The 13,631-nt window shown below is 42.3% G+C and overlaps 1 protein-coding gene across 1 annotated transcript in view; it reads left to right on the forward strand.

Annotated features, from left to right (window-relative positions):
- POLE2 (DNA polymerase epsilon 2, accessory subunit) overlaps positions 1-13,631 on the forward strand; it is a 314,242-nt gene that overhangs the window by 138,791 nt on the left and 161,820 nt on the right. Inside the window, exon 10 of the mRNA XM_069208700.1 lies at positions 6,250-6,322. Coding sequence (XP_069064801.1) covers positions 6,250-6,322 — 73 coding nt within the window. The remainder of the gene's footprint in view (positions 1-6,249; positions 6,323-13,631) is intronic.

Genomic DNA, 13,631 nt, shown 5'->3' on the forward strand with positions numbered 1-13,631 from the left:
CACTCTTAGCTGGTGTGTGGTGTTTCAACTGAGTCCTTTGTGCCAGTGCCTTAAGTACCTTTGTTGTATCAAATATAGTGACAGCCGATGGACATGACATCAGTTTGATGCAAAAGTCTAGCTGAGGAAAAGATAACATCTCATGAATAAAGACCTCACCAAGACCACAAGCATCAGTTCAAAATGCAATGTCTGCCGCACTGAAGTCTTTGGGGAAGCTCCTAAATACTCTTAAAACTACCACAATGTAATACCCAGAGGACAACAACGAAGCCTGATAAGTCTGACAAACAAGTTTGAACCTGCTTACCGAAATGTTAGCTATGCCCAATTAGGCCCCGCGTGTGGATGCATTAAAGAATCTCAGGGAAGCCTTCCAACCAGGCCCTTAGGGCTTTCTCAGATAACAGGATGACCTAGTGGTCCTCAGTGGGGGGCTTCACTAAAAAGGCTCATGGGTTCTGACCTGGCGAGGATGACCAGTTAAGCCTGAGGGTTATGGTATCGTTAGAGCAAATCTAGGGACAGCTTACTGGTGCACTTTCCAGTCATATAGAAAAAGAGAACATGGTTCATCAGATTGACTTAAAAGGGCCTTGTAAAATGTTAAATCTTGTTGATATAGTGACTTGCCATCCCTGGAGTGGCACATTTGTCTAAATTGGTGCATATATTCAAGTGCAGCTGCATAGAACAATTAACAAAGATTTAAATAATAGGTTTTTAGCTGAAAGGCTGAGACCCTATTTGGAAGGGAGATTAACACCCACCCTCATATTTATACCATAGTGTCCACATTTAAGTTGACATTTTCTTGCAAGTAAAGAAAGTGATTGATACATCATGAAGAGGTTGCTAGGATACGTTTCTGGACCGTGGTCCACAAAAAAAGTCCACAGACAAGTCTGAGCCATCCTGAATGAGGACATGGATATGTCCTTTGACTTCTATATTTTGGCAAGATGGGAACTGAGAGCAGTCTGCCTCTTTGCCGATACCAGCTGTACCATATTTATGGAGAAATTACGTTCTTTATCTCCGTATACCCAACATCTGTGACTTTGGGCCTGTTGCAGATTGGGATATATTCATTAAGTTTGGTAAGACTTTCGCAGAACGAGACAAGGTACATTTATCAATGAAAATGGTTTTGAACCAAACCCTTTTAGGACAGGCAGATCTCTGAATAGGGCACACCTTTGACTGCTTCATACACCAAGGTCCCTAAAGGTACTAATGCTCACATATATGCAACAATTGGTGAGGTCAGTTCTGTTTCATAGCCTTTTTCCTTTCCAGAGCTGGGATGGCACTGCACGAGTCCACAGACAGAGAAGGGGTTTAATAATAGAGATGCATGTCCTGGTATCACATATGGTATCTTTCCTTCTAGAGCTTTCTTGGTATTCTCCAATCCGTCTTTCTCTGATTTTCTTTCTTATGATGAGTCCTCAGTGACTTCTGTATACTTTAGTGTCTGCCCTGCAGAGACTGTTTGCCTGCAATAAATTGGGTGACAATGGAAAATACAGTGTGTTTCCGAATAAGCTTTGTTCTAAATCATCGGAGCATGTGCCTCAAACACCCAAAAGGGTTTGAACTCCATTTGAAGAAAGTGGAATGGCAGCTGACAAGGTTTTTTGTCCCCTTATTGTAGATTTATTAATGTCTTGAATTTTCGGTCACAACTCACTCATCAACGGTTGACCTAAAGAAGGGTGGATTCCTACTGGTCCACTATTTCTGTAGGTCATCTTTGAGTGGCTAATTGTCCTGTTGACAAACATACTTAGTGTATGTGCTTAGAAGAATTATGTCTTCAGTACCTCCTGAAATATGAAATTCAAGTTCATTTGATGCTAACATTAGTCGTACTGAGGTCCTCCAATTAGGAACTTTCTCATGAGCAGTTATTTGCCACGTTGCCCATGTTGTTTGTGATTTCTTGCCCTGCTTTGTATTTTTTAGGGAACCCCACCCTGTGTGCAGTTCAATGTTTGAAGGCTTTTTTCATAGGCTGGGGGTGATTTAGGGTCTGGGAAATGTGATGGCCATTAACATCTTTTAGAAAATCTTTCTCTTCCATGTCCACTGCCGTTTTGGCAGAGGCTGCAATAGATTTCATAGCATTCATATCTGGAGGTGTTCATTTCTGTTAAGGACTGTGATTATTTTCTGTTGTTGATTACAACTGGAGTCTGATTCTGATGTTACTTTTCTAGTTGTTGAACAAAAACAGATACATTTATGGTTAAATTGTATTTACTTTTGCTTCTGGTAGTCATATGTTTAGTAGTTATTTCCCAGTGATTCATGGGCAGTGAATTATTTTGTATCCATAGAGTGTTTTTTTGTACAGATTGCGTTTAAATGGAGGCTGCTGTTGAGCAACTGAAATGTGGTATGCATAATCCTCGCCAGTGTCATTAACATAATTGAAAAAAAACAGACTCTAAATTGAATACATTTGACGTTTCTTTTCTGTTGTTTATAGGCACATAAACATCTAGCTATAATCTAGACATCAGGGCAGCCGTACAAATATAAACTGCTTCCAGTGTGTTATTTTACTGGTTGCTTTTGATGAAGTAAATAATATGGTTTTGAAATTATAAATATTAGATTATTTTCACTACAAGCTAAAATATACATAGATTTTCAGGTACTGGTTTATATTTAGACCATGTGGTTAGTGGGCTTTGTGAGCAATATCTATAGAAAATGTAATAAGTTTTGCCTAAGCAAGATCTTTTGTCTTTGTCAATGCATTTTTAGACATTTTGCACATTTTGTAGCATGGGCTGCAGTGCAACATGGCTTAAAGTAAACAAAAAAAGCAATATGACACAGCCAGTATTGACCACTTCCTAGTGCTTTGCTTTATTTTACTCACGCCATGTTGCACAGTAGCCAGCATTGCTATGTAACATGTCTAAAAAAAATTGACAAAGCCAAACAGTTGCAAAATCAAACTTCCCAATCCGTTATCAATTGCGGGCCGACTCCATCCTTGTAAGTACCAATGTATTTCCTGTCACATCATTAGATACAATTCAAAATATCAACAACTAAAAAAATACATTCAAAATAGAAAAGTAAAATGATCTTAGCTTCAGGAGGTGAACATGAGGTCTTGTCTCTACGACCTTTGTGAAAAAATATATTTGTTAAAATCAGTTAAAACCAGAAAAACGAGGATGGCAGATGGATAATCTACCAAGAGTATTATTTATATATTTAAACATGTTCCTTTAATATAGGATGACCTGCTTACAGTTTAAGTCACATCTACATTTATATTAAATTCCTCTTCAATGTTAAGGCCCCATGGGACCTTAGAATCTAACATTATAATGTAAGAACTTCAACTTTTTTCTTAAGGTTAGTTTCCGATTACCACTGCTTGCGGATCTGTGAATATGGTCAATCTAGTCCAGAGAACGAAAGCAAGTTACAGTTACTTTTTTGCATATCCCTGAAATGCATGGCTACTGGGCATGCATTTGTCCCAATACTTTTTGGTAAATGGCTTTATAGAGCTGCCCAAAAACAGTTTCTTGCAGGGGTACAATAGGACATAGACTGTTTAGCCCATATTACATGTAATGTGTATAGTGATCTTTCTTCTTCCCTCATAAGGAACATAGTATTAAAAAACACTGTCAAATTTAAAGGCTTTGCAAATCTAACATTAATAAAAACCGCTGTTTAATTTGCGTCACCTCACCTGTAGCATTTTCCATAGGACTAGAAACATGTATATTTATGTTCTTCTGGGGAGACGTGACTTTAAGAGGCACTGGGGGTGCTTCGAAAGCAGACAAATCAGCAAGGAGGTAAACGGATGTGTTTAAAATGTGTCCTTAGCATTCTTAAAGTAAATGCTTTTAGTCACCTCAGTAACTTCGAATGCAGTCTGCTTCATTGGCGGATAGGAAGGAAAGTGAAGGCATGTGGACCATTCGGTAAATGGACAGAAGGTTACATGGTTGTGATTAGTTGTGTTCACTTACAGTCAAGCAGCAGCTGCTGGAGTCAGGTGCATCGCTGAAGTAGTGGCATCATTCAGTTGACGGAAGGCTCCAACCAACGTGTGTCGAATAAAATGGCACTTATTGTGTATCACTAGTAAATAAAGCCACATTTTATAGCGAGTGTTCATCATCTCTACATAGTAAGACTTGTTCTGTCAGAACAAGATAGGCTCTTTCCATATCATCCTGCCAACAAAGCTTCAGCTTTGACATCCTGCATTTGACTTCAGACGTGGACTTCAGACTTCTAATACAATGTTACCTACACAGTTTTAATTTTGCATAGCAGGTTAGTCCCTGATAGACATGGAGGGCTTCATACCATTAACTAGCACTTTGCGTTCTAATACATACCTGCTAAACTCAAAACATTAACCCACTTGCCCTGGGATAATGCCCACGAGACACATAAGTATACATTACCTATCTACACTGAATCCGAAAAGCAGAATTGCCCAACAAAAAGTAATCTCCAAAGAGAAGGAACACTAGTAATGCTGCTCTATATCTAGCTAAGGAAGCAGACAACCATATTTCCTGTTGAAATGTTGAATATTTATGCTCTCAGATAAAGGAAATAAAAGCTCTGATAATTTTAAAAGGCTGGAACATTTGCCTGGACATAACTCGGACTGTTAATTTGTTGCAACAATGAGTCGACTGTCTATGTTCATGTACATCCCACATTATCATTTTGTTAAATGATAATGTGGGATGTACATGAACATAGACAGTCATGTTAAATATACTCACGGTTAGTCAAATGCATGAAATAAATAATTAAATCAAGCCATGGCATGCATTTGAAGGCAGGTACATTGTGTTAGGAAGATTAATTACATTTACATGTGACGATAGATGTTGCAATCTAAAAAGTGTTTGTGTTTGTGGTAGATGTGTTAGACAAATTATTTTGGCGAGTAGCCCAGCTAATGGCATAAAGTATATCTGTAGATTGAACAAAGTAAAATATGAGAATTAGAGTGAGCCACCACAGGGGAAAGTTACTATGGGAGCGTGTTATAACGTTGTAATGCTGATACAGAAAGTAAGACTGAGGGGCCAATTGGCATATGTAAAAATGCATGGATATGTTCTACTCGCTGGTATATTTTCTCCTACACCTAGGTGTAAATTTCCCCCGTTTTTGGTATTCAGCATTTCCGAATGAAGATTTACACCTAGGTGTAGACTTACATTTCTCCACTTCCTCAAATGATTCGTGGAGCCTTTTACAACAGAATTTATGGGTGCAAAGTTACTACTAGTAACTTTTCACGTGTTAGCGGAGATTCCCTATGGGCAAGTATATGGAAATGTAATAAAGTTTACTTTTTATAAATTAAATAAGATACATCAACTTAAATGTGTATTAATTAACAAAATAATTGAACATCTTTTGTGGGGGGGGTGTTTTGTATTTGCATGTTCCTCCTAAACCCCTCTTTAACCTTCCAGAAACCCCTCCCATTTAATAGTATTTATTCCCCATTTCCCACCTTCCACATATACCACTAGTTCATATACCTACACGTGCAGAGATCTCTGCAAAATTGGAAAGGCCGAAGTCTCTGGATATACATTTCTGAATTGCACTTTGTAGAATGTGAGAAGTACTTACGTAGGACTACCTCACATACAACAATCAGGCCCTTTGTGTCCTGGGTGGGAGCTGAGCAGTGGTTACAGATGGTGTCCCAACTAGGTTGCAGTTTTTCTTTAAATAAGGTTGGATAGACCAGTGCTTGTTGCATTGTGGTGACTTGTTCGATAGATTTCATTGATTGATTTAACACACTAGTACAGCCTGCCTTGCCCACAATGTATCGTGATGCTGACTTGGGTGAAATAGTTAACTGTCTAAAGATCTGAACCCTTGATAACCTTACTGTCTAGGCAGAGAGAGGCCAAGGTTTGAGTGAATTTAGATTCTAAATCAACCATTCCCAAAAGAGATGGTCTGCATTGGCAGTAGGAGGCATGCCTTACTCCTGAGTATGCCATCCTTCAGTGTGGTCAGTGAAAACCCTTTCACTAGCCCTAACTGGTTACTGCCAAGAAGGAAACCAGTTCTTTGTAGGTCTGAGTGTCTTCTTCAAGTTAGAATGTTCATACTCTGGAGCTTCTTTATGTTTCAGTTTATTGTGTAACTGGAATATGTACTGCATCGTGAAGGTATGTTTGCATTACGATTTGTCTAATTCTTGAATCGTAGGATGGTATGAAGACAAAATGCTCCACATCAATGCGTTTGGTTTTCCACCAACTGAACCAGCATCCACAACAAGGTAAGTACATGTCCTGGTATGTGTTTGAGAAGATCTCTTCGCCTGCGATATGTGTTTGTGAAATGCAGGAAGAGAGGATGTGTTTGTGTGTAGTGCCCTGTAATGCATGTCAGCTATTTTATGAGAGAGGGGACAGGAAGAGATAGATATGTAGCATGAACCCTTAAAATTGTGCTGCACATTTTTCTTATGAGATGACGGACACGGGATAATGAGAACTGCTGAGTTTTCCAGCATTGCCTTTTCTTTTATGTCCCTAAACATTAGAATGAGCCTCCTATGTGTGGGAAGAACATATTTATATTGAGAAAAATATATTTTATTTTAAATAAACTGCTCTTACGTACAATGCATGACTATCTACATATTTTCTTTATCCTTTTTTACTACCATCCAATTAAAATCAAATTCTGAAGCTGAAAATCCACGATGCTACTACAATAGTTAGGTCTTCCGCTAATAAGATAATTTTCACACTGCCACTTTAAGAGTACTGTTCCAGAATGCATATTTGGATTAGTTGGATTGTTTTTGTCTTTCAAGTGGAAATCCTGACCAATGGCCTCTGGGGTCTTCATCTTCATCTTTTCTTAAAATGTAGCCTTATGAGAAGTGTTTTTTTAAAATACTTTTTATATCTTTCTTCATATTGAAAACGTTTCTATCTGGAGGTAAAGTTTAGTTTTGTATTCTTTCTTTCCATTCTGTTTTCTCCCACAACACTGTCTATTTTTCTTAAATAAGAAAAGAAAATGCAGCTTGTAGATGTTCAGGTTTTGTTTGTGAATTTAATTTTAAACAAAGATTGGCAAAGCCAATATGTCCAGCCTTTGACATAGCTATAGTACCTCAAGTCATTACTAGATGTCCCTCTTGAGTCAGAAGCAATCAATCAATCACTGCATTTGTAAAGCGCGCTACATACCCGCAAGGGTCTCAAGGCGCTGGGGAGCGGGGGGTGCTACTGGTCGAAGAGCCAGGTCTTGAGGAGTCTTCTGAAGGCCAGCAGGTCCTGGGTCTGTCGTAGGATGGTGGGGAGCCTGAAGCCTTTAATAAGGGTGCAGCCTTTCAAAAATGCAGGGGAGATCCCTGGCCTGATGGAGCCCCTCCCCATGTATCTCTGAGCCAAATACTGAAAGCTGTCAACAACTCCTGAGAGGTCTTTGAGCATAAAATAGAGCAGGCCGCCATAGAACGGGATGTATTGCGGGATGATCACCCCAAGTTGGTCTCTCTGGTCACACAAAACAAAGGCATCAATAGAGAAGTGCACCGACCCATGATGATATTGCAAGGACAGGTCAAAGAGATACACGCAGAACGGAAGCACTTGATAAAAGGGCAAAGGATGCAGCAGGGAAAAATCATGGGAATAACATCAGATTGGTGTGGCTACCTGAGAAAGTGAAGAATACTGACATGGTGGCTTTTCTTAAAAAGTGGCTGGCTAGTGATGTAGCGCCCCATGGACTGTCACCCTTTTTAGCCTTGGAAGGGTGAACTGAGTGCCTGCTAGACCCCTCCGGAAGTACAGGCAATGCCAGTTGTGGCATGCTTAATTCTCTATTGGGACAGATACTTTATATTACATCGATCCGCATGATGGACAACCGCCAGATTGAAAACGCCACAGTTTATATTTTTTCCCGACTATACATTGGAAGAGCATCCTTTCTGGAAGTGAAAAGCACTAAGAGGTGAATGTGCGATATGCGCTTCTCTTTACTGACAGGCTCTCAAGTATTTGGTGGATAATTACACTTTTTTCTATGAGACGCTTGGGATTGGCTAGAAAAACATCATACTGAAAAGGGCTCCGTTGGTTGGGCCAGGTCCTCATCCCGAAGCATCAATGGCAAGGACTCTGAGACAAAGTAGGCAGTCAGAAATGACGCAAGATAAGGTGGACAGAGTAAGGGCAAAAGCACTGATGACAGCGAATTCATTTGAGATCTTATCGCAAAGGGCCTCCAGCAGAAAGAACTCTGAGCTGCACTCTGGTAGTTCGGACTCCAAAACTACAATGGACGGTACACCACTACCTCTGCAGGTTACACCATGCTTATCAGATGATCTGTAACTGCTCTTGACAAATATGTATGCCAGGTGTGAGGATGAACATACATTGGTAAGTAGGAGATGTGTGCAGGCTATAACAACATTTCCCAAACTGTGGCATGGCATTTATTGGTGTAATACTTGGAGCTGCTTGTGCTCTGGACTATTAGCGAACTCCTGAACAGATGAGAGGGGAGGCCATATTGGTGAGCTAGGAGCTTTTTCTGGGCTGTGCACCCTCATAGCTCCCTCGGCTGTTAGCCATTGGGGGTCATTCTGATAGTTTGCAAATTTTGTTTTTCTCTTCTATTGCTACTGTTTGCTTTGGACGGATAACCGTGGTGATTCCAACATGTAGGTGGATGTATGGAACGTTTTACGCTGCATGTCCACTTCATACACAATACACACATGATTCTCCACACGTCTATGAGTCCCTTGGCAAAGGAGGTCCTTGCACTTTGCGAACAGGCATGGGCAGGAACACGTAAAGTTGATCGGTTTGTTTAAGTGTACGTTCCACACTTGGAATGCGTGAGGTATGGGTACCATGAGTTAAGGACATGGAATATTGACTAACCTGAAACGCAGAGGGATAGACCTTGCGTTCCTGCAGGAGATGCATCTAATAGCAAAGGAAGCTTACTGGCATGTGTCGGCAAAGTAGGGGTCAAATTTATGTCATTGGATACCCCTTACACTCCTGGAGAGCACTGATATGGATTGGGGCAGGTGTTTCCATGGAGCCCATAATGGTGCATGTAGGAAATAAGGTTATTAGTTGAATGGCCCGCACAAGTAATAGGTCCACATTTTTCCTTACTGGGAACCAGGCATTCCATTGTAGTGCTTAACTCAGGGTAGCAAATCCGAGCAGTTCCGGGCCTACTCCGGAGAGGTGGCGTAGGCTAGTAATCACCATTCACTGGCACGCAACAATAACACTCAAATAATTAATTGTCCAGTCAGCGCTTTTTCTTTGCACATGCAATACTAAATACTATGCAATCATTTACAAATATGTACATTGGTAGATGGAAAAATACCATAGACGACAGTGCATCATCACCTTTGACTGTCTAAAGGGGTCACACAAACATATAAAGTAAGTCTTTTAAATTGCTCAAAAGTTCAAAATGAGCAATCCACGTTAAAGACATCATTTTGTATGTAAATGCCATCATCAATAATAATAATAGGTAGAAATGCAGTAATTACTGTCAATAAAGCATATTCACTGCCAACATTATTAAAACAGCACAGCATTTAAAATGAGCAAAACATGTGTCTGTGTTATTTTTATAAACTTTCCCACCATGAAAATGCAGTCATAAAAGGGTTTTATGACAGAAACATGCATGACAGAACCACACATGGCTTAACACGGTCGGAACCACGACTGCATCTTTACCATGCATGCTTTTACACGAATTTCATTGTAAGAGCATGCTTAGTAAAGGTATATGTGGTACCTAAACCATAAACCCTACCCTGTCCTAAAACCTACCCCACCCTGTCCTAAAAACTACCCCGCCCCTGCCCTAAATCCTACCCGGTCCTAAATACTACCCTGAGCTCCGTCCTAAACCCTAAAAACTACCCTTCCCTGTCCTAAAACCTACCCGTCCTGTCCTAAAAACTACCACGAGCCGCCACCCTAAAACCTACCCTGTCCTAAAAACAACCCCACTTCGTCCTAAAAACTACCCCAAACCCCGCCCTAAACTCTAAAAGCTACCCTGTCCTAAAAATGACCCCAAGTCCACGCCCTAAACCCTAAAACCTACCTTGTCCTAAAAATGACCCCACTCTGTCTTAAAAAAATACCCTACCCTCCCCACCCTGAACCCTAAAACCTACCCTGCCCTGTCCTAAAAACTACCCCGCGTAAAACCTACCCAAACCTGTCCTAAAAACTACCCCACCCTGTCCTAAAAACTACCCCAAACCCTTGCCCTGGCCCGGAACCCTTTAAACCTACCTCACCCTGTCCTAAAAACTACCCTGACCCCACCACCCTAAACCCTACCCTGTCCTAAAAACGACCCCGGCCTTTCCTAAAACCTTCCCCGACCCCCACGCTAAAACCTACCCTGTCCTAAAAACTACCCCAACATGTCCCAAAAACTCCTGACTCGCCACCCCTGCCCAGTCATAAAAACTACCCTGAACCCCACCCTAATATCTACCCCACTCTGTCCTAAAAACTACCCCAACCCCCCGCCCAGAACCCTAAAACCTACCCTATCCTAAAATCCTCACCCTGTCCTAAAAACTACCTGACCTCCGCTCTAAAACTGACCCTGCCCTGTCCTAAAAATTACCTCGACCCGCCACCCTCAAACCTAAAACCTACCCTGTCCTAAAAACTACCCTCCCTGCCCTAAAAATTCCCCCAACCACCCCCCACCCTGAACCCTAAAACTTACCTCACGATATCCTAAAAACTACCCTGATCCTCCGCCCCCGCCCTGAACACTAAAACCTACCCCACCCGTCCCTAAAAACTACCCTGAAACCTAAAACCTACCCCACCCTGGCCTAAAAACTACCCTAACCCCCTATCCTGAACCCTAAAACCTACCCCTCCATTGACCTGTCCTTAAAAATTCCCCCACCTGCCTCAGCCTCACTTACCGGCCGCATCGTTCCTCTCTTGGCTGTTTCTGCTGTGTGCCTGAACCACGCATTTGTGTTTTTCAGGCAAGCGTGGTCACACTTGCCTGGCTACACTACGTGTTGCCTGGGCTGTGTATAAAAGCCGTTTTCCTCATAGAAGTAACCCCTAAAGGGCATGACATTTTGATAACATCTTTTGCAACCCTAGACTTAGCCTTTAAAAAGTGCTGTACACATGTACCTTCTTTGAATATCTGTAGGCCATAATAAATGCAACCATAGAATAAGCCCCCTAGAGGACACTGCGCTCCCAGCTGTAGAGCAAAACCTTCAGCCTTGGGATTGCTATTAAAAGTTACTAGAAATTCCAAAGGGGACTTTAATTTTATTGCCTCAAATATAGGGTCAGTCCTTTATAAAAAAATAAATAAAAATCTTTACAATGGGAGCTGCTGCACCCCTTCAGTCCCCTCTACACTCTCGTTAGCCATCCTGGGGCCAACATGAGTGAAGAAATATATACAAATGTAAAATCCCCCCAGTGCATTATTGGGCACTCCAGCCTGGAGCAGTGTATACTTCAACAGCGTGTCTCTTGCTGAGCTGGGACCTCGTGCACAACATTTCCTTTTGTTTTTTAGTTTTTTAGAGGGGTGCCCTGTCCCACCTAGGGACCCTATGCCTCCTCACATGTTCGGGGCAGTCGAGCCCACCCTTTGCTGCCCCGCTGGCTGCCACGCGGATCGGACCTCTGTGTGTTGCCATGGGAGACAGCAGCTTTTCTCTCTCTATCTGCCCGCGTGTTCGGGCAAGGATTTCTTCTCTCCATGGTGGCCACCCACTATCCCCAGACGTGCGAGGAAAGCAGGGTAGGCACAACACAACAGGGGGGCGGGAACAGTACTCTCCCTGTCTTTCTGCTGCTCGGGTGGATCCAATAAGTATGGCCTAGGGGATGGGGTCCTGGGCCCAAAGGGAGTCTGGGGAGCGGAGCCTCACACATGACCCCTCCCCAGAAACTTTGGAAGGGTGGCAAAAATAAGCCTGGCGAGGAGGTGCAAATAAATAAATGATTCTTAGGCTGACCCCCAAGCCCTGGCCCACCCCAGTGGTAAATAAAGAAACAGCAATGGTGCCCCAAGAGCTCGGTATGTGTAAAAAAAAAAAAAAAAAAAGTCAAAGGTCCTCAGTCTTTAAAATGCCATAATTTGGACCAGTGGAAGATTCCAGAACCCATGCACCCCTGGTCAATCCTAGAGTGCCATGTCATCTCTCCACCTCTATCCCAACCCTCCTGCATAGCATGCTTAGGCAGCTCAGGATGGTGTCATCCAGGAGTCACTAGTCACTTATTCTCTGCGGGCCTCAGCTCTGTCCCTCGCTGACTTCACTGCCAGGGTCTTTCTCTTCAAATCTTCAAAGGGGAGCTTTCACCTGTGTTGGCTCCAGAGGTCTGGGCTCCCTCCTTTGTTCTGTGGACTTTGGCAAGCCCTTCCTGGTACAGTTTTACAGCTGATTGATGCAGATCCTTTAGCCCTACTCCTTTCCTTGCTACTGGAGAGAAATGTAATTAACCTGGGACAGCAGAGTGACAAAAGGCCTGGGGTTTGACCTGAGCTGCGCTAGAGAAATATGACAATTCTGGATGACCGATAAGTAGTACAGATATCTGTTTGGAACTTGCAGAATTAATTTTCTTGCACAGGTTACACATCATTTCAATATGTCACTGGTGTCTGCAGGCCAAAAGGAAGTGAAACTGCACTAAAAGGCAGTTTCCCCCCATGTGTATGATAAAGTGTCACTACAGGCAAAAGAGTAAATCACAATGACTTTCCCTAATAGTGCACACTAACATTATTAAGCCTACCACAGGTCAATATCTAATCCTGTTGAGTCCCCAGGAAGGAGGGGAAAGGGAGAGGGATTCCCCTAGGAGATGCTGAGCATGCCATTTCCCTGTACACAGATGATATGCTCCTGTATCTCAGAGATGCAGAGACAGGAGTCCCCTGGAGTGTTGAGGTCCTGAGAGACCTAAAGAGGGGATCTGGCCTATGCACGAACTGGAATAAGGCCTCTACCTTCCCGGTGTCTTCCGATATGCAGGACCCTACAGGAGTGTTTATGCAGATTCGCATTAGATGGGATTACCGGATTCATCAGTACTTGAAATTCAAAGTATATTGCCCTTATATTAGAGAGGGGGGATTTGGGAAGGGCAGAGTGAGTTTTTGTCATTCCAAGAAATTGCAAATAATGGCCACAGTAGTATTGTCAAAATTGGTAATGCTACCATGGCTGCAATATTACTTTGAGTCTGCTTTTTTGGATACCTCAGACTTGCTTCAGGAAACTAAATGCTTTGCTGCAGGACCTGATTTAGGATGGATGTAGGCATTGGGTCTGTCTCATTAGATATACTGAAATGCTTATCGTTCATGGGAGTTCTGAATTTTGACATATATTTCTGAGCCTAACTCTAGTGGGTAGCCCGATGGCTGGTGAGTCTTAATGTAAAGGAATTGGGGGAAATAGGGGACCACATGGTGGAGTGTTAATCTCGTTACTGCTGGGTGTAAAGCTGATCCTCACTTGGCGGCCTGCCCTGCTCACCATTGTGCTCCACTGC

This window comes from Pleurodeles waltl, chromosome 9, assembly GCF_031143425.1.
Source record: "Pleurodeles waltl isolate 20211129_DDA chromosome 9, aPleWal1.hap1.20221129, whole genome shotgun sequence".
Lineage (NCBI taxonomy): Eukaryota > Metazoa > Chordata > Amphibia > Caudata > Salamandridae > Pleurodeles > Pleurodeles waltl.